Source organism: Chelonus insularis, unplaced genomic scaffold (genome assembly GCF_013357705.1).
Source record: "Chelonus insularis isolate UGA/USDA-ARS -01 unplaced genomic scaffold, ASM1335770v1 contig_94_pilon, whole genome shotgun sequence".
Classification (NCBI taxonomy): Eukaryota; Metazoa; Arthropoda; class Insecta; order Hymenoptera; family Braconidae; genus Chelonus; species Chelonus insularis.
The window spans coordinates 3,838,139-3,859,326 of NW_023276783.1; the positions used below are offsets into that span (position 1 = coordinate 3,838,139).

General features: G+C 26.6%; 1 protein-coding gene and 1 long non-coding RNA gene across 7 annotated transcripts; one reads left to right on the plus strand and one right to left on the minus strand.

Moving 5' to 3' along the window:
- Positions 1-767: 767 nt before the first annotated feature.
- Positions 768-21,049, minus strand: LOC118072927 (leupaxin-like). Of its 6 annotated transcripts, XM_035093108.1 has the most exons (10): positions 19,323-20,101; positions 8,907-9,070; positions 4,521-4,683; positions 4,111-4,243; positions 3,810-4,011; positions 2,843-3,328; positions 2,532-2,762; positions 2,295-2,408; positions 1,187-1,307; positions 768-956 (listed from the first exon to the last, which is right to left on the minus strand). In XM_035093108.1, exons 1-10 carry the CDS (start codon positions 19,423-19,425, stop codon positions 811-813), a joined length of 1,863 nt encoding a protein of 620 aa, XP_034948999.1. In that variant the 5' UTR covers positions 19,426-20,101; the 3' UTR covers positions 768-810. The 6 variants fall into 6 exon arrangements, with proteins under 6 accessions (XP_034948999.1, XP_034948998.1, XP_034948993.1 ...); XM_035093107.1 differs by lacking the exons at positions 2,295-2,408; positions 19,323-20,101 and adding an exon at positions 20,688-21,049; XM_035093102.1 differs by lacking the exon at positions 2,295-2,408 and having other exon boundaries at positions 19,323-20,096.
- LOC118072940 (uncharacterized) lies at positions 9,066-11,392 on the plus strand. The gene is made up of 3 exons (XR_004691048.1): positions 9,066-9,278; positions 9,616-10,587; positions 10,679-11,392. It is a non-coding gene; the product is annotated as an uncharacterized lncRNA (long non-coding RNA).
- Positions 21,050-21,188: the final 139 nt, after the last annotated feature.

Below are 21,188 nucleotides of genomic sequence, written 5' to 3' on the forward strand. Positions count from 1 at the left end.
TAATGATTATTTCTAATAAGTTAACTTTGTAATATTGATTGAACGATCCCTCAATGAGTTTGAGTTATTAATCTAATTAATTTAGATACGATACGTGTGTATAAACTGCATTTTAATAAATGAAAAAAATTCATAATCATGCGTTTTGTTGTCATTATTTTTTATTTTTTCCTACTTTAGTTTATGCATAATAATATTACAACATACTTCGTTGCATTTGTTAAAAACAAATATTACAAATGGTCAAAGATATTATTTATAATTAAACCCTCTATTCTTGAACAATATTATTAGTCAGCTATTTATTCATGATTTTCATTGTTAATACTGTATTAATAGTACCAAAGAAGTTATTTTAGAGTTTATGAGTTAAAAATTGCCCTTTAGTAGTTATCAGAATGAAATAGTCATCATTATTATTTAAAACGTCAATGAAAATCGAGTTACGGTTGGAAAAAAAATTTTCTGCTTGACTGTACATAAATATGTGATAAATATAACGAATAAACTAAGTGTAAAATTTTTTCTTATAGATTCAATAACATTAATGTAAGATTATCTTAATAACTTTTTTTAACCATGATCATGTCAATTATTTATTTGATAATAATTAGCAATTGATATTTAATAATCAATTTTAATATTTAAAAAAAAGTTAATTATTATGTTATTAGATTTATAAATTATAACTAATTAATTAAATGTACAAATAGTTTTTGCATCGTGTAAATAAAATATAAGTTTTAAAGGTGTATAATCTTGAATAGGCTTGATTTTTTTTTTTTGTAGAAATTCTTGACATCAATGAGTTTATCCAAAAAGTTTTTCAAAACAATTATGGCAGTACGGCTTATCATTTTGTTCCTTAAAAGTACCTTTATTGAGCTGCTTCAAGCAAAAGGCACAAACAAAGTGCTCAGGATGGAATTTCCGGAACATTGCAGTTATACAACGACCTAAAAAAAAGTCAAAACAATATAATGATTTTCATAAGAAAATTTTCATCATTCAATAATTTATCGATAATTTTATGATTTTATCTAAAATATTTTTCATCAAAGAGCAAAGTTTTACAGATAAATCTTATCATTTGATAATTCATTTTTTAACTTAAACTTATAAAAAAAAAAATCTTTATCCACGATATTTATTGATTTCATGAGATAATAACAATGATGGAATATACCTGTAATAGGTTTATGACATCCAGCGCAAAGAGATCCACGTTTAGCATGATAGTGTGTTTCGCAATAAGGTAAACCCTCATGATCGAAAAATGAACCCCCTTGGAATTTTTGTCGACAATCCTGAAAAAGGTTTTAATCAATGAAACAAAAAATATTTCTACAATTCTTTTTTTAAACATAAATAAGATGATATTATTATCAGATAATATCTTCATTTAAGATCATATTTTTAGAATCATAATAAATTTATGATTTTAAGCAATATTTTCCTTTTATTGGTCAATAAGAACAAGTCTGCCAAGAGCTTTTTCTCTCTGGCGAGACGTCAAGCATCATTTACTCCCAAGACTGAACACTTTTCATCCTGTAACCGCTAGATCTGTCTTCTATTAAGAAAACATGATTTAGAATGTTTTGAATAAAATACATTATTCAATTGTCCATTACTTGAATGAATCTAATAGAGAGAAAAGAGCGAGAGAGAAAGGAAGAAAGAAAAAGAGAGAAAGAAAGAACGGGATTCCCTACTCATAGTAAACATATAAAAGTAGATCCACGCAAAAATCTAGTTTCTGATTCTTCTAGGTGTCTAGGTCATATGCTTGAATTTAAAAATCTTACCTTCATTTAGAAGGTCAAAGTTAACTAAAAAAATTCAAAACTAAGCACAGACCGCACCTTCTGATGTATCGTGTTTGTTGTTGTTTTTGTTTTTACAGTTTTTTTTTGTTTTTTTTTATTTTTTTTTCTTTTTATTACATAATGATTTTAAGTATTTAAGATAACGTATGTCTACATAGAAAAAGGACAGAAAAAACTCAAAGACAAAAATTTTCCTCTTAATCTATTTTACGGAGTGTTTTGTTCTAAAAAACCTTGATTTGTGCGTGTTCTAGTGTTGTGTTGTGTAAATTTATACAATTGATAGCATCTGATTAAGATGAACATCTGGATCTCATTGGTCTGAAAGAATTTTTGGGGTCATGAGTTCCACATAGTTGAAACTCGGAGGGCATATAGGGTGATTGAAAGTATGAGATCTGATAGGTAAAATGAAAAATTTTAACGATTTGTAAATAGCAAACAAATCATCATCAATTAAGCTGCTTCTTCATTTTCTCCATCATCATCATCGTCTTCATCAACTCCGACACACTTGGGACACACTGGTTTTCCTTCCATTGCGTAAAAAGACTTGCCAGATACTGGTTTCTTACAATCCTACAATAGAGAATAAAATACAACATCCACTAAAAGAATTTTCTTTTTTAATCCATTGTAAATCCTAGAATGTTTATTTCCTGAAAATAAAATGATTAAAAAAAAATATTTGATAAAATGTACCCTGCAAACAAAGCAGTCCGGATGCCATTGGCTATTGAGTGCTGAAATGTAATTCTCCATAATTGCTCGATTACAACCTCCACATTTGGGTGCAAACATGTCAAAGTAATCTTCACGACAATAAGGCTTTCCATCACGTTCATGGAATCCTTCTTCTCCAAATTGTTTGCCACATTGTGCACAGAAAAAGTGTTCTGTGTGCCAGGTCTTTTCCAAAGCTGTCACGCATTTCTAAAAAAAATTTTTTTTTTTAAAAACACATGTAATATTTTCTATTATTAATTAAAGTTTCTCTTGATTTCAGTTCTTACATCCAAAATAGGTCCATTACAGTAAGCACAGCGAGGAGAAAATAAGTTATGATAATCATTCTCGCAGTAAGGATGTCCTTCACGTTCGAAGAAATTTCTAGTTCCAAGTTCTTCACGACAATGAGTACAAGTAAAGTGTTCTGGATGCCACGTTTTGCCTAGAGCAGTAATAACTTGACCAACAATTGGCTTTTCGCATGCACTGCAGCATCCCTTTTGCGTTGTATTAACGCCCTGGCGACTCATGTCTGCTTGAAGATTACCAAGCATAGAATCTAACTGGTTTTGTTTGACGTAGGATGATGTATGACTACTTTCGCCCTGCTGCGGTTGATACTGGTGAGACGTGTGGGTTTCTGTGATGTGAATACGAGTTGATTCTCCAGTCTCTGTTGGCAGCGGACTTGGGGCACTTTTCGTTGCCTTGTTGGGTTTCGCGTAGGGAGAATCAGTTATTGTTTGATGCTGGTGGGTGCTACCATTTATCTAGAACACAAAGAAAATTTTAAATGATATCAATAAGACTATTAACTTGAGTGATTAATAACTAATATACTTTAAATGATAAAAGAGTTTTTTTACTAATATCTAGTGGATGATTTACGAATAAAAAGTACCAGAGGATTGTAGGAAAGCACCTGAATGCTCCTACTAAGCTTGCAAGACTGACTCTAAAAGCTCTTCAAGTCCAGTCTCATTCGACTAACGATCCCCCTCCAAAACTTAAGACGTTGGAGGTGGTGAAAAAAGAGATGGAAGCAGAATGACAGTGGGTAATTCTCACTCTCCGGCAAGATGAAGGAATAGAGACGCTATTTCGGTAACCTAGCCAGCCAAGAATGGGCAGGCAAGCTTAAAACTTGACTGTTTTCTGATGATGCGTAGGATATAAGTACTTTTCCGTATCTATTAAGCTTGATTATATTTTTTTCAAATAATCATTTCCAATAATCTGTTATCAACAAACCTTGAATTCTGATAGCGAAGCCATTAAATCATCGAGCTCTTTTGTTGCACTACTTGCTGCATGACCATTTGTATAACTCCGATGGGTTTCTACTGAACGTCCTAATGAATTTTGTTGACCCGGATAACTTTCATATACAGGCTGAACCTCGGTTGATCTTTCCTCTATGGTTACTTTGACTCTTCCTTCTGGTGGATAATCTCTAGATAAAAGAAAAATTGGATCAACAACATTTAGAGTTTTGAATTCAAGTAGAATGTTTATTATACATCATGTTGTTATGAAAACTTGATTTATTTACCCATTGGGCACAGCAGTGCTAAGCTCTTCTAATAGAGCATCAACTGTAGGTCTGGATGCTGATAAGCTGCTTGGTGACCTCATCATAGGACTTATTGCACCATTATTGACTCCACTACTGGATATTCTAGTGTCTAAAATACAAAATTACAAAAATTTAAAACCAGAAATATCATTGACGAAAGAAAGTTATTGAAATAGATAGGAGTTTATATACAATATGTCAAATATAATGCTTTATATGATTTGTATTAATAGATGAATTCGAAGCTACTATGTGGCAACAATCCAAACTACATTTTGAAGAATATTATTAGCAAAATGTAGTTAATAGAAAATAGAAAAAAAAAAGATTTTAAAAAATATATGTTAAATAAAATAGAACTTAAATAATAAATAAATAAGTCTGACCTCGTTCTATAAAATTGGAGTTGTATCGTGCATTACTTAAATCTTGAAGAAGAGTGTCTAGTTCTGAAAGATTGTTATTAAGTGATGGCATTTTCCCAGATGATGGAAAGGGTACTGATGTCTTGACTGTTTCTTCAATGACTTCACGGTTTTGGTAAGTTGGCTGAAATATGTCAAAATATTTTACTCATATAGGAAAACATATAAAGATTCATTTTTCAGTATATCCAAGACCATGAAATTGATGTTAAAAGTATGGAGAACAGGTGTACATTTGTGTTGGCATCTTTAATTTTTAGTTGTGTCGTGTGCCAAAGTTTTACACATTATATTAAACATAATGATGATGTCAACTCCTTTAAAATAGTCTATTGATTGATAATAAATAATGTTAAAGCAATTATCGAAAAATAATTTTTTAATCATTCATTTGATATATCAGTTAATGATTATTAGTTGATCGTTAAAATATTTGATAAATAACATTATCTGATGAACTTTTTTTACGTAGTCTACTTTGTGAAACAATTTATTTTTCTATTTATTATTCTTATTGTCAATTATTTTTTCATTTGATTCAATGTTTTTCCAGATACGTAAAGTAGTAAACTATAAAATTGGGTTAGCACAAAAATATCTAGAGTAAACGTAAGAAAATATAAATTTAAGACATATCGACACAACCTCCAGAGAAAATGTATGTTTTCTTGGGATTTGAGACATTTGGCATCAGTAAATAATTTTAATTTTCGACTCATTGAAACTTTACATGATGTAGAAAATCATTTAAATTATTTATAAATCGATAAATTATTTATATAAATCAAAAATAAATAACAGTGAGCAAAACTGTTGAAAGTAAATTAATGAATAAACCATTCTTTTCAATTGCCCAAGAGAGAAATCTTGGATACTTGTGGTAGATATTACTCTTACGAATTCATTCTAATCTGCTGCAAAGATCTCAACACGTGTTTACATACGTGTTAGCAAACAGACGTAATCATATTCAAGGAAAGGAAATACATAGAGACATGGTTTCAATACATTTGCAAATGTATAAATGCAGTCGTAGTTATTTTTTGTACAAACCTTGTTCAAAATTCTCTAAAGACCTAAATTTAATGCAAGAAAATGTAATGATAAATGAAAACTTTAATGCTTGTTAAAATGATGAATTTTCAGTTTTATTTAGTTCTCTAAATAAATAAAATATTTTTTATCATTTAAATTTACTCCAAAACACAATAATTTTCATTATTTAAAATTATCTATATTTTAGTAATAAATAATTAGATTACTGTGATAAATATATCAATATATAAATCAATTGTTTCCATTATTGAAGAATAAAGATTCAAACGTATTACAATATTTTTTCATCTTTAAATTGAAATCTAATTAAATTCTCTTAACATAAATTAATTTTATATACATGTTAATTACATATATTTTTTGTTTATCTTCTGATATTTACTATCCCTATGCTAGTGTATTTATCCTAATTTTAAATTTTAAAGTACTTCAGGAAAAATTTACCTTTTTCTAAACAAACATTATCTACTTAATTTATTCGTCATAAAACAATACTATTTTTAAATAGCTAATGGATTTCAATCGTAATAATTTCACTAAATAAAAATATTGAATATCACTTTGCTTCGTTATTCATTAATTAATAATTTCAGTTTTTATATTGTTTGTTATTATTATATTATATTTGAGAGATCTTGAAATTGACTTGATCTTTTAAATCTTAAAATAATGAAATAAATAACCGAATTAACATTGAATCTAAATGTTTAACTTAATTTATAAAAGATGAACTCGAGCACAGTTTTTTGTCAAACAAAAGCTAATTAGTTTACATAATAAATCTTTTAACCGAATAATAATGAACATGGTCGGAAATAAGCTATTTTACGCTCGTCATTTTTATCACACTGTTAAGTGAATACGATTATTTTTAATCTTCTACACTTGTATACTGCTAGTAAGTACTAAACTTCCTTAAGAAATGTATACAAAAATATTTAGTTACTATAATGACAGTGTATATTGGAATTTAGCAACCATTTCCTATCTGTTTGAGAAATAATCTTTATATATTTTTACTAAAAGGATTCATAAACTGAAAAGTTACAATTATAATTATTGCAAAAATTACTATGTATTTACTACAAAATAACGAATAGAGAAAAATAATTTAGTAAAGTTTTAAATAAAATCTTTAGGGATTTTTATCAAGTGGTTCAGATGAGTCTTATATTTAAACTTCACTTTATAGTTAATTACAATAATATTTATTACAAAAAAAAATCTGAAGATTTTTATTTAGAAATTAAAGATAATTAGAATTATAATAAAATTGATTTTTTGTGTACAGTGCTTCAAGTTATACATTTAATTGTATATTTCCAAAGAAGTAAAAATAATTGACTTGCTTAGAAAAATTTAAAAGTTTTTTAAAATATTTTCAGTAAAGTTTCTAAGAATTATTTTTGTTTTTTTCGTTATAGTGACAAAACAGCAATTTTTTTTTGTATGTAAATATTTTCTCTATGTTATCTTAGGCATATTCAAAATCTAAGAAAGATGATTCTTTAAATTTAAAGTAAAAAATGCTATCATGATCTGATACACTGTCTTTTCAATATACAAATTTTATATCATTTATCAAATCAATTGATTAATGCTTACATCATTTAGATTGAATTAAATTTCAAGTTTTTTGATTGAATCATTATTCACATAATTGAATCATTATATAAAAGCATCAATAAAATTATATGAATTATTTTATTGATTTTTAATAATAATTGAAACATAAATAAGTTAACAAGAATTGCGTTACCCTACATTTAAAAAATAAAACTCCTGAGTTTTGATCACTTTTCTCAAATTATTTTTAGATTTTATGGTACCTAAATATATCTAAAATTTCAGGTCTATGAAACTTCTTATACATCTAGTATTATAACGAAAATTATTTTTGAATATTTTTTCATTTGGTTTTTTAATTTTTTTTTTTTTATTAGTGACAACCGGTTCTTAGAAAAAAATATAACACAAGTAGCTACAACCAATGTATATACCAGTAGTTAATAATTCAACAGCAACCTTAGGATATCGATCAAAAAATTGCCAGAGAAAATGACAGGTGTGAACAATTTGATATTTAAATCAATAGAATTGATTTTATGCGAAACCTTAGATGGTATGAAGTAGCATACAGGTCAAGATAATGAATATTATATCATTTTCTAGTGGGATTATGATCATAAGTTTTTTCCTAGTTCGTGTAATTGTGTTTTGAATTATTTTCATAATACAACTAAAATGTCCTCAAGTAAAGTTCAACGATGAAATATAAAGTCCATTCAACGAATTGTCCATCACAATCATTATTCTTCGAATGATTGTTCATAATGAAAAAATTTTTTATTACCTGTTTTATTACTTTGCCAACATTTTTTTTCTTTTAATTGACCTCAAAGAAATTAAAAAAAATTAATTAATAAAATATCAAATTGAAAAATAAAATAACAGTTTGTTGACGCACGTACCTGCTAATATGATTCAAAGTTTAATAACAAAATAATAAACCAAAATAGTTAGAGATAATATAGTGTGACTCAAGCCATCATAAAAATAGATATTATTTTAGAGTATTGACTTTAGGGAATACAATTGCTTGTTTGATAGTCTATAAACTATTTATACAGTTTATAAAATATTTGTAAGTTCTACCATTGAGATGTAATACGTCAATTTATTAATTTGTCAGTTTGTTTATTTATTACTAATTGTTAATTTATTTGAATAAACTTGATATCTTAGTTTATTACCATAAATCTGAGCATTGTTATGTATATTGTTTCACAATATATTACACATCTCAATAAAAAGATTTCTGATGGCACATTATAAATTATTATCAAATAACTTAACCGAAAACAGAGTTTAAAAATAATTCAATAACTTAATTATCTTAACATATGTATTATCATGTTTTAAAACATTGTAGAAAGACATGATGCGTAATTCCAAATGTAATACCAAAGTATACGATGAGATTTATTTTAAGAGAATCTTGAAACAAAATTTACTAAACAAAGTAAGCGCCAAAAAGACTCATCAATCGTGCTTCAGTCTAGTCTTTTTGCATCAAAGTATTTCAGTTCAATGGATGTTTTGTGTAATTCTATTTCCTTCATTTCTTTTACATCACCAGATGTAAGGTTACTTTAAATTGATGTCGATTATTTTGCAATCATTTATCGCCATCTATCGACTGATTACCAAATTAACTCGACGAATTGTACGTAAAAAGAATGACTACTTTAACGACAGCTTTATCGATAAAAATAATCATCATTTACTTACCGACTGCGATGGCAATGGAGAAGTTCGATTATCGTAAGTTCGATAGTAATTCGAAGAATGAGTTCTGCTACCGTTCAAAGATCCATATCCAGGCGTTGTATTATTACTCACATGATGACTCCCTTCAGAAGCCACTGTATTTTGTAAATCCGCTAATAAAGCATCTGTAAAAAAAAAATATTATTTTAGTTACACAGAAAAAAATACTATTTTGAAATTCGATATATGACGTCAGCAGTTGGGTATATTTTGTAGTAGGTTTCATATTTTTTGAATGTGCTGACATTTATTCAAATATTTGTGCATATTTCCATTCAAAAATATGACAACAATGTCTTTGTCCTTATTGGAATTCATAGTAAATGACAAACGGTAATTATTTATCATTATTTCTATTGTTTATAAAGTTTGAACCTAATTACAAGACATTTTTTTTCAAAAGTCAATTATCCAAAAATCCTAACACATTAACCTAACTAATAAGAAGGTTAAATTTCAAAAACAATAAACTAGATATTTTAATTTAAAATAATTTTATGCTTTGTGTAACAATAATTATAAATAACAATGCTATTAATAATCTTAAATAAATAAACGTATTGTTTGTATATGATTGAATATTTTTCATGGTTATTAATATTAATTAAATTAAAAATAGATATTAGATGATAAAAATGAATATTTGAATTAATTGAGTGATTTTTTTCAGAAGAATAGACTTCAAAAAAGAAGAATACACTTATTAGAATGATTGTCAACGATGTCAAATAAAAAGAAAAAAAAGCAAGTGTCATACCAAGAGCTGAAAATTGATCATTATCTTCACATTTAATTTTTTCTACATTTTTTTCAATCAATTTTACATCAACACTTTTGCTATTCATACTTTCAAACACTTCAAATCTTAAAAAAATATTCAAAAGGAATGTCAGATCTTTGGAATGACCAAAAAAAAGGATTAAATTAACACTATAAAATAATGACAAATAATAATATACTTAAAAATCATAAAATTAGTAAAAAAAAATATTGTGGGAGTTAAGTTAGCGATACACCGGAGAATTCCAGACTAAAGAAGTCGCCTGATGTGCAATGAAAAGGAGTAGGAGAAGTGGTTCATGCGTCTGCAAAATGTGGAGGGAGAATTCCAGGCAGTAAAACCAAAGAAAAACAAGAATTCTTCGTCGACCTCGAGGTCGTCTTATCGGTTCTTCCGGAATTGGATTGGATAATAAAAACTTCTGAAGCACGATTCTATTGACGATTCGCATTATGATGTAACACTAAGTTGTCCAGTCTCTATTTAAAGATGATTCAATAAGCTAATTTTCCAATCAATCAAGAGTTACAGTAGTCAATGAATGATCTACAGTTTTTAATGAGTAAGTATTTCACTCACTTATGTGCTGTTCCCATGGCTCGTGTCTTTGAATCGTTGCCAAATGATTGGGGCTGATAGAAACAACTGGTGACATTGGTCTTGAAGTATTCATTGTGTTTATAAATACTTGAAATTTTTTTGATTTCTAATCAATATTACAAATAAACAATTTATAATGATGACCTTATGAAATTCACAAAATTATTTACGTTAATGTAAGGAATAATCAATGGCTATATTAAATGTCACTAAACCAAATTGGAGATTTTGAAAAAGAGATAACTTAATAATCAGTAAAACGTAAGAATTTCCTACTAGATAAATTGATTATATGGAAATAAGTATTTTCCTTTTGACTTTTGAGAAATGATTCAATTTTCTTTCCTTTCAGATTTGCAGTTTGATGCCATGTGTTTAAGGAATTGGATTCAAACCAAAAATAAATCACAAATTAGAACAAGATTTTAAGAGAATTCTAAATTTTCTATCTACAACTTGGATTTAATAATTCTATTCAAAAAGTATAATTGAATATCAAAAATAAAAGCATAGAATATTCATGAGAATTTACAGAAAAAAAGAAACAATTTTTTTAAGAGGAAACTTTTTTTGGAATTTGATAGAAAAATTCAATGATTATTTAATGTTGACATATATTTTATCAACAATTGATATGAAATATAATTGATGAAAAGAATCACTGAATCTTGACAACTTGCAATAATAAGTCAACACGTGCTTCAATTAATAATGTCTAATGTTCACACGTGAAAATCAAAAACAAAAAACCCGAAATGTCTGGCAAGACTCAGCGAGACAAACTGAAGCCACGGTGAGCTTAGATCAAAACGCGTTCTTATTTATGCTCATCTGTTATCTCTCTTGCTAACTCTTAGCATGAGTAATGTAGCTAAACGAATATATTCTGTGGCCAGGGTGCGCCTTACTGTTCTATCTCACTTCTTCCTATGAGCAAATGCAAAGACTTTTCACCTAGTTTCAACAGAACCAGACCAAAAATAAATCTACGACCACCGAATGAAATCTCTTATATCTTAAATTTTTTCTAAAAAAAACAAATGTTTTAATATAACATATTCATCTATTTTATTTCGTTGCTTAGAAAATAGAAAGATTTTATAGCAAATAAACATGTTTAGGATATTCAAACATTTACATATTGGATGTAATAAAATAATCTTTATGTATAAAAACATTGATCCAATAGGAAGAAATTGTATTTCATGTAAATAGTTGATAATGTTTGAAAAAGTGGCTTTTTATATTCAATATTATTTGAAACTAAAAACATAATTTTTCTTTAGACAGTATTCTGATTCATAGAACATGATTTGTTGTTAAACAAATTGCAGTTAAAAAATTTCATATCATTGAATGTTTATTTAGTTAAATTTCTAAACTAAATGTTCAATTTAAATACATAAATATTTTCTTTATTTTAATCTATTAATAATTCCATAAAAATGTAAAAATGGAGGGTGGATAATTCTCAAACATAGGCAAGATCAATGAACTCATTTTCATCAATGTATAATTGATCAATACTTAAATTAATTCACATAAAAGGATTAATAAAATAGCATTATCATTATTATGAAATATAAATGTCAATTAATAGAGCTTTAAATAATAATATACTGTATGGTTTTCATTCTGATAATTTTTTTTTTCTGAAAAACCTTATAATTAAAAGGTTGAGGGAAGAAATTGATTGTCCAATACATTTTTATCAGGAATAAACAACCTTTGACATATCTGGAGTAACATAATACTATCTATCATCATGTTTTTCATCTATCTGATGAGCAAATTGAACAAAGAATGTTCATCACCTACTTACAGTAAAACAAACTTTTGCTAAAGATAATTTCAAATTGTGGTCACATGATGGAAACCATAAAAAGGAATAAATGAAATTTCTATCACACGAGATTCCTTTTTTTCCATCATTATTTCTTAAGCAAACAATAATCTTAAGAAGACAAGATAGATTTATCTGAATTCCAAGATTAGAAATAATGGGACAGAGTTGAATTTCACCATTAACAAATTGTAAGTGAGAATGTACTGGCCAAGCGTGAAATGTCCAGACAAATAAAACTTATAAATGACAAGGAGTAAAAATAAATTTAAATTATATATAAAGTAATTGCTCAAAGTGGTTTGAACAAAACGAAATATATCAGAAAGGTTGACTGAGAGAATAGTGTAGGAGGAACTTAATAACACGTTTCCCTGCCTCATATGGATCTGGACCTCGGACATGTCTTTGATCAAGGATTTAAACACCTACATACCTTTTTTTATTTATTCTTTCTAAAACATTGACTCTAAAATATTAATATTTAGTTATTTAGTTTTATGTTCCATGTTTTAGTGTCAAGTTAGAAATTATTATGCATACCTATTGATAAAAAGAACCATGGAAAATATCCATGAATATGAGTGATGATGGTCATCTACTCTCAATACATTATTAATCTCAATTAATTCAAATATCTCGGTCAGTAGGTAATCAAATCCTATTTTTGGACTCACCATTGTTTGCAGACATCATTGTTTAGGTTCATTGCAATGATGACAGTGATTTCAATCGTTAATATACCTCGCCCAAAATGCTATATTTTATTCATTCAATGTTGGATCAATAACCAATAATTTTTTTGAATGATTATTCAAAAATATAATTCGAATGATACATTTTTTGCACTTTTACTGACTCACTGGGAATATTTTCTAATTATCACGTCTTTATTGGTAATTATTTTTTTACTAGTATCCATGATGCGTCACTGGATGATAAGTCAGAACAAAAATCCTCTTGAATCATCAAACCACAAACATGACGTAAAATTAAAAAATTTCAAAAATAACTTCATTTTTTGATAAAAAAGTGGTTAAATTTATTCTTTATTTGATAATTATAACAACTGAAGTGAATTTAATTATTTAAGGAAAAAAATTTAATTGATCTAATTATTTTTTTTGAAAAATTGACAGGAGAAACTTGTGTTAAGAGAGCAGATCAGTCACTGTCTTTATACTGTAGGTGACTATTGCATTCCTTGGTATGCTTCCCATACATCTGACGATACGTCGTCATTCGATTTGAGGAAAACAAATTGGGTGAAAGTGAATTGGTGAGATCACCTTTACATGCTAGTATATTATTCTTAATTGAATAAAGTTTTTTTTCGAATAATTTTTTACATATAATAAGTGGATAAATTCTTTTAAGGTTTTAACAAAAAAATAAAATATAATATAAACAATTTGAAAATTTTTCTTTAATAAAAAATTATTAACTTAATACTAAAAAACTTAATATCGAAATTAAAGTTAGCCATCTTGCTAAAGCACTGTTTTTTAATTTCTTTTAAATCTATTGGAACTACAAAAATATGAACAAAATTTAATCATTATAAAATGATGCTTTATTTAATCTGGCACATGTTTATATAGTTATTACTCTCCTAAAAATATATGCATATTTTTTATTTGATAATATTTATGACTGATCTGGACAAAATAATTATTACGTAGTCTAAGTGCTGTTGATGTTAATTCACAAAAGCTTTCCTTCTTGTGAGGAGATATTTTTAAGTTTTTAATATAATAAATGAAATATTGATATTTAAATTGTTTAACTAACAATTAAAATTAATTCTTAAGTCCTAGAAATATAAAATTTCCAATAAATATTTATGTATTATCAATTTTCGTTTTATGTATGGTTTTTTAAGGACTAATATTTTATGGAAATTTAGATTTCAAGTAAAGTTTAAGCCTAATAAACAGATGAGTGATTGTATTTTCTGGATTTTCTCACAGAAAAATTATTTATTTGTTATAAACCATAAAATTGAAGTTTCTTGATATGTGGTATGCAGGCTGTTCTTTGTTTATTATTTGGGTCCTAAACGTTAGGACATGAAAAAATGTACTTTTAGTTTAAACATTCTGATCAGTCTAGAGACAACTCTCAATAAGTAAAGATCAAGTCTTTCTCCAAATATTGTTATAAAATCAAGCTAAATTAATTTTTCTATTTTTTAATAAAACTGATCTTATACTAATTCAATTTATATTGCGTTGTGTAATGTCATAATAAATTTGAATAACTGTGTAATACTTTTGTGATAAAACTGTGAATCACTTGTCGTAACGATTCATTATATAAAGATAATTATTAACGTTTTATGAAATCATAATGGAAGATTTAAAAAGTGAAAGAAGCATTAGACCTTTTAATGGTGAACAATATAGTGTATGGAAGATGCAAATTCGCTCATTATTAGGAGAACTTGATGTTCTTAAAGTCATTGATGACAACATTCCTGTGGAACCTGATGAAGTATGGAACCAGGCTGAAAGAACAGCAAAAGGCACTATTATTGAGTATCTAGATGATGCATTTCTTGGTTTTGCTGATCCAGAATCCACATCAAGAGTCATTTTTCAAAAATTAGATGCAATTTATGAACGAAAAAGTTTTGCAACTAAATTGTTTCTGTGGAAAAGATTGTCAAATTTAAAATTCGAAGATGATACTGCTCTCATAAAACATTTTACAATTTTTGACGATTTAATAACTGAATTACAAGCAGCAGGTGTTCATTTTCAAGACACTGATAAAATTGTATGGCTACTATTGACATTGCCGGCATCTTATAATGAAATTATAACATTAATTCTAACATTATTTGAAGAAACTTTGACATTATCTTTTGTTAAAGCAAGACTATTGAACTATAAAAATCAATTGCAAATCGAGAGTTGTGATACAAAAAACGAGATAATGAAAAACTGTAATTATAATAATCTAAAACAATTAAAAAGAAATCATCAAGATCTTAATAAGGAGAAGTATTTGAAACAAAATAAAATAAATCCATCAAAAGTGAAGTGTCATCAATGTGGTCGAAAAGGTCATATAAAGAAAAATTGCTTCTATCATAAAAAGGCAATGCAGTATAAAACAGCCACAAAAATAGAAATGTTTAGACTTTATAAATAAACATTCAATGACAATTAATTTAATTAATGCTAGTATTTATCTAGGATTATTCTTTTCCCTTTGGTTAATTGAATCAAACTAGATTAATTTTTTTTGATAAACATAAAAATCTGATGTCTATAGAAAAGATAGGTTCACAAACATGTATTTTTCATTTTTCTTTTTTTATAGCAAAAATAAATAATAAAAGGAAGTCATCAGTTGTTCATACAACTTGTATTTAAAAGTGATTATAGTTAGATGTAGATTATCATAAAATTCTAAAAAGTAGATTTTTATAATAAGATGATCGATAAAATAATATTGTAGTTTGCTATCAAAACAATAAAATATCTTCAAAGCTGGCAAAATATATTTATTCAGTTGTAATGATTGGTTATTAACAAGAACTATAAGATGATTATAGCTGGTATGTGTTGATTGATTTATCATTTTTTTTACGAACTACGTTATTCTAATCTTAATTATTCATAGTATCGTAACGAATTTTATAAAGTAGAGGGGTAAAAAGCAATAAATAGATTAATCCAAAATGATTCAACATTAATTGAGTTCCTTTCTTATTCGAAAAAGAAAAGAAAAGAATCCGCCAAAAATTACATTCACATTCATTAAAAAATATAGTTTGAATATCAAAATGAATGTTCAAATTATTCTTTCGATTCTTCTGATTTATGCATCTTCACCGGTAATTATGCCTACTTAAAATTGATTTACAATTTAAACGAGATAAATCATTATAATATTTTGAAATTTTTATATAGATCAATGGAAAACTAATTAACGATTCAGACTTTCAAGAAACAATGTTTAAAATTGCTGCATTTGAATTTAATCGGGCAGAAAATTTAGAAAAAGTGAGTAAAAAATAAATTCATATACTTTTATAGTACTTATTTTTTGTTTATTTAGAAGAACTTGTTCGTTGATTTTTCCTCATAGTATATTAGAAAAATATAATTGCAAAAAATAATTATAAAATGATCAGGGACATATAAACAATTTAGGATTGGAAATAGTTTTACAACATAAAAAAAATTATTATACAAGAACCTATACAGCAGATTTTTAATAAAATAAATTAATTAAAAAATACAAACAATTTCTTTGGTTGTCATGTTAAAAATTTCATTAAATAAAAATTATTCGTTTCAGGAATTAAAAATGTGCCGAGAAACACTTTTGACTGATATGATACATTATTTATGGAAATTGTCGCATCCTGAAATAAAAGTAAACAAATCAGCTAAATCTGAAGATTATGTTAATACTTTTTTGCATTCTAAACAACAATCAAGGAACCGGTGTAAATGTAAAGATCTTAAAAAATCATCAGATACTGATCAGAAATCACACACTCTAGCTGAATATGAAAATCATTTTAGAAACTACTGGCTTTCTCAACCAAAACAAGACCCTTCGTCTGAACTTGGAAATGATCCTACTGTTGACAAGGTATCACCTGTTACTCAAAAACTCAACCTTTCAACGGAATTTAAAAATTATTTAAGAGAAAACTTGCTTCCTAAAAAAAAACCAAGCGCTTTACCTGAATTTGATGATTTGTTTAAGAAGGAATTTTTTTCAATCCAAAACCAAACGCTTCCCTCAAATTAAAAAATCATCACACCCTGAGCAAAAACCAAACGATCAATGAAAGTCTAGATAGCGCTCAATTCTTCAAAAAGAACATTAATGTCACCTTTTTTGAAAGCCAGGATTTAACCATGTGCATAAGTGTAGTAATAGATATACTAAACATGCTGTTCATTCACTGGTACATTCTAGTTCTAAACGGTGAATCAATTTCTTTTATTAAAACAAACGTTTTCTTTTCTAAAAATCTTTAATTCTAATATAGTAAAAAAAATCTGAAGAAAACATTAACCTTGATTGAAATACCTCAACAATTTTATTAATTTCTCTACTCTGTCAATTTCTTGTTATGCATGATGGTGAATTAAACGAACAATATAAATAAATGTATCAATTTATATTAATCATTGTATGTCTAGGATAAGTTTCTAAAAATTTTTAAATTATAATAATCATCGAATTATATAATTAATTGTAAATTATATGAAGTATGATGAAACTTTAATAAAGAGTGACACGAGATTGATTTAAGGTAATTTTTGCACTTGACCAAATTTTGCAAATAAATTTAATGTTAACATATGATGTTTTTAAAATTGTCATGACGAAGTTACAAGCAAAAAAAAGCTCAGTCATCGGGCATTTCAATGAAAAAATCGAATTTAAAAGTACTCTTTTCTACATTGATGTAAATAAGAGTAAGAGAGAGAGAGAGTATCTCTTATTCGGAAACATTTTCAAATGAATAATGCAGAAAAAAATTGCGTCTGTCGAATATTTAATAAAGAAATTATTTAAAGCAAATTATTTATGCGAAAGAACTACCTTAAGATCATAAAAAAGTTTTCAAGTTCCATTTAGTGAAAGAACATGCTCGAAATAACGATTAATTTATTGAATCAATTGTAATAACAATCAGTTTCAAAAGGATGATAAACTTGTTTTTAATACTAATTTAGACAATTGTACAAATATGCTCTAAAATTCAATACTCAATAATATTTGTATAACTATAAGTTATAATTAACTAATAATAATTATACAACTTAATTCATTATCTTTCACACCAACAATATCAATAGAGTCATTTAAAAGAATAAAATTTGCTATATCGACTCTCTGTCAATAAAGAAGAGTTTCCCATCATGTAAACAACTTTTTATTTTTGGAGCAAAAATGAAAAATGTGAGTTTACATACTTTAAATCTCCCAAATACTCTTCTCAATATGTATCCAATATGCAAAGATCCTTATAAATATTTTTCTTTTTTGCTTCACACAAATGTAAATACTCCATTTATTTTCATAAAGTGTTAGGCATCTCACATACGTAATGAGTGAAGAGATCTATCGAGATTTACGTCATTCAATGGGATAAAAATAGATTACTGTTAATTATTCATCGTGAATCAGATAGTTATTTTTTATTATTATATTCGAGTTCAATGTTCTTAAGTTAAATCTTTGTTTTCTTACATTTTCGTTTGAAATACATCAAATTTTTACTTCAATTTCTAGCATTCTTGTAACAATGAAAAAAAAACATCAAAGACATAGCTATTTTAGAATGATGTAAATAAGGAAATACAAAAAAGAATATCGTTAACGAGCTTCATTAATTTGTCAGCTGTGTCTGTATTAATGATGAAGACTGAACATGTGAGTAGTGTTATATTTAATTTTATATGAACAAGATGATTCTATTAGAAACCTTCACTTTAATTAAAATTAATTCATATCAAGTGTGAATATTGTATTATTCCATAAACAATAAAATTTTTAAAAAATATAGACTTATCGAAAATTTATTATTTCCATCTTATGTAACTTTAAAAAAAATTTTAATTAATATTTTTTGAATGATAAATATAAAACATTATAATAATTAAATATTCATTCAATTTTCAAGTAATATTTTTTCAGGAAATAATAATGTTTTAATTAATGAAAGGTCATACAAATAATCTCTAATTTTCTGACGAAATAATTTTGATGAAGATAAAGTGAATTCAATTGCCTAAAAAATTTCAACTCCAAAACTTCTCTGAATAAAAACAAAGTAATACTGTAAACAAGTTGCCATAAATTTCTCTAAATACTTAAGAATGTGAGTAGAATTAGAAAAAAAGACTTTGTTATTGAGTAATATTTTAACTGCCGTCATGCAGATATTTATACACAGGACAACTTTTATGCTGGCCTTAATTTACATTCTTTGATGCGAACTGATCCTACATTCACTACTACATGTATACTTATTAACGATACTATAAGAGATTGTTGAATAGTCAATGATAGCCTAGAAAATTTAAATGAATGCAAACTATTATTATATAAACAATCATATCTTAACATGGTAAATTTTTTGTTAAATAAATAAAGACAAATGTCATAAACTCACATCCTGGAGCTTCAGCATCTCTTCCTTTTTTTACAGTAATTCTGTAAGGTTGATATAATGCTCCAGGCTGTACTTTTCCATACATCGTTCTATCCATTGCCATTTTTTTATGTCTTTTTAAATTCACTTGATAATTTTATTCGATCATAACCAATATTACTTTCCTAATTTATTCATTGATTTTTATTTTTTATTAATTTTTTTTTTTTTCAAATCAATATGAAACGTTACTTTTTTAAATTAAAACAAGAATATTCAATAAGTATTAAAAAATTATATTCTAAATCTAATTAATTACAAGAAGACAAAAGCTAGAGAAACTATGCACTTCCGGGTCTATTCTAAGATTTAAATTAAATAGCTCATGCACTAGAACACGTGGATATTCTTTAAAAAAAAACCTCGTTGTAACCAATTTAACAATTAAATAAACTTTTCATCACTTTTTGAAATATTTATTTTTTATCACACAGTAGTATGAATTGGAAAAAATTGTATTGATTATCGTTATCACTATGATAAATCACTTTGATAAGCCATTGAAAATAACTGAAGCCACTTGTTGACTTTAGTCAACTAAAAAGACATTGAAAATGAAACGATACATAAACAGTACACTTTATTTGCTTTTTACGAATGAAAGAAAGTCGTAGAAGTTAAGAGAATCACCAAGTCTAGTCACCGGCAATCTTTTATTTAAGTGGAACGTTATTTTCTCAACATGAAACAACAACGTCTAAGCGTCGCGACGCCTCTGTAATCCGGTCTGCCCATAATGTGCGACTATGTTTTATTTAAACCCCACGACAAATAAGAGACACCAGTAAGAACAGATGTAGTAACGGAAAGGGAGTTCGAATGATCACTTGAGATTATATTTACAGAACACCCGCACAATAATAGTTTATGTCAAATTTAACTATTTTATTATATTGTTTATCCATCTTATTTAATGTTGATAGTGTTTTCATTTTTAATAATACAACATTACTTATTGTTTTATTTTTATTATTATTTTTTCATAAAATGTAACTTCTTATATAATTGATGAACTCAACTATTTGAACTTGAAACATTTATTTATAAATATATGCAAAATATATATTTTTAAATTGCTAAATATTTGAAACAATTTGATAATCAAATTTGAATTTCGCGCACTTTCCGAAGTATTCCTTTGTCATAATTATAAACAAATTGAATGAATTATAGAATATTTGTTAGGAGTAAAAAATATAATTAATTATACGATTTGATGGAAATTTTTTGATGTTGGTTTTCTAAGCAAAATGAAAATTCATTATTTTGAAACCAACACATTTAGAGGTTAATGGATTGATGACAAATAAATATATTTAGACTCACCTAAATCATCCATTCTTTTTTGATAATTCCAATCCTTGAGCTCTCTCGATGACGATAAATAGATCAATTAAATCACTTAACCACTTGTAGAATTCACAGCACAACCGCAATAATGAAAGATAAGAACAAGGTATCCACGTCAGGGAGGGTCCACTGAACTAAACATGGAAGACTCAATTCTGAGAATTTTATACTTATTTAGCAATTATTATTATTTAATATTATTCATTAATACTACAGTATCTTTTATCACAGTTATTTTTTGATTATATTGATATAAACTAGTTATTTAAAAATAGACTTATGAGCAATTTATTTTTGTCAAGTTTTTCCTGAGAAAAACACAGGATGACTTACTGCTCACTCCATAATCAGCGCAAACGAACTGTGCGCATAAATTTGAAAAGGAGCGGGAAAGGAAGGTTTGTACAATTCAAGTTTTTAAACTTTGACTTTTATAAATAAAATTTTTTATATTTTTCAAATTATTTTGTTGAAAAC

Excerpts from the sequence above, each read along its gene's own strand:
- LOC118072927 (XM_035093108.1), bottom strand. The coding sequence starts at position 19,425 with ATGGCAATGGATAGAACGATGTATGGAAAAGTACAGCCTGGAGCATTA. Across the intron at positions 4,244-4,520 it reads CTCCAATTTTATAGAACGAG|ACACTAGAATATCCAGTAGT; the intron begins GTCAGACTTATT and ends TTTGTATTTTAG. Across the intron at positions 1,308-2,294 it reads ATGATGGAGAAAATGAAGAA|GATTGTCGACAAAAATTCCA; the intron begins GCAGCTTAATTG and ends AACCTTTTTCAG.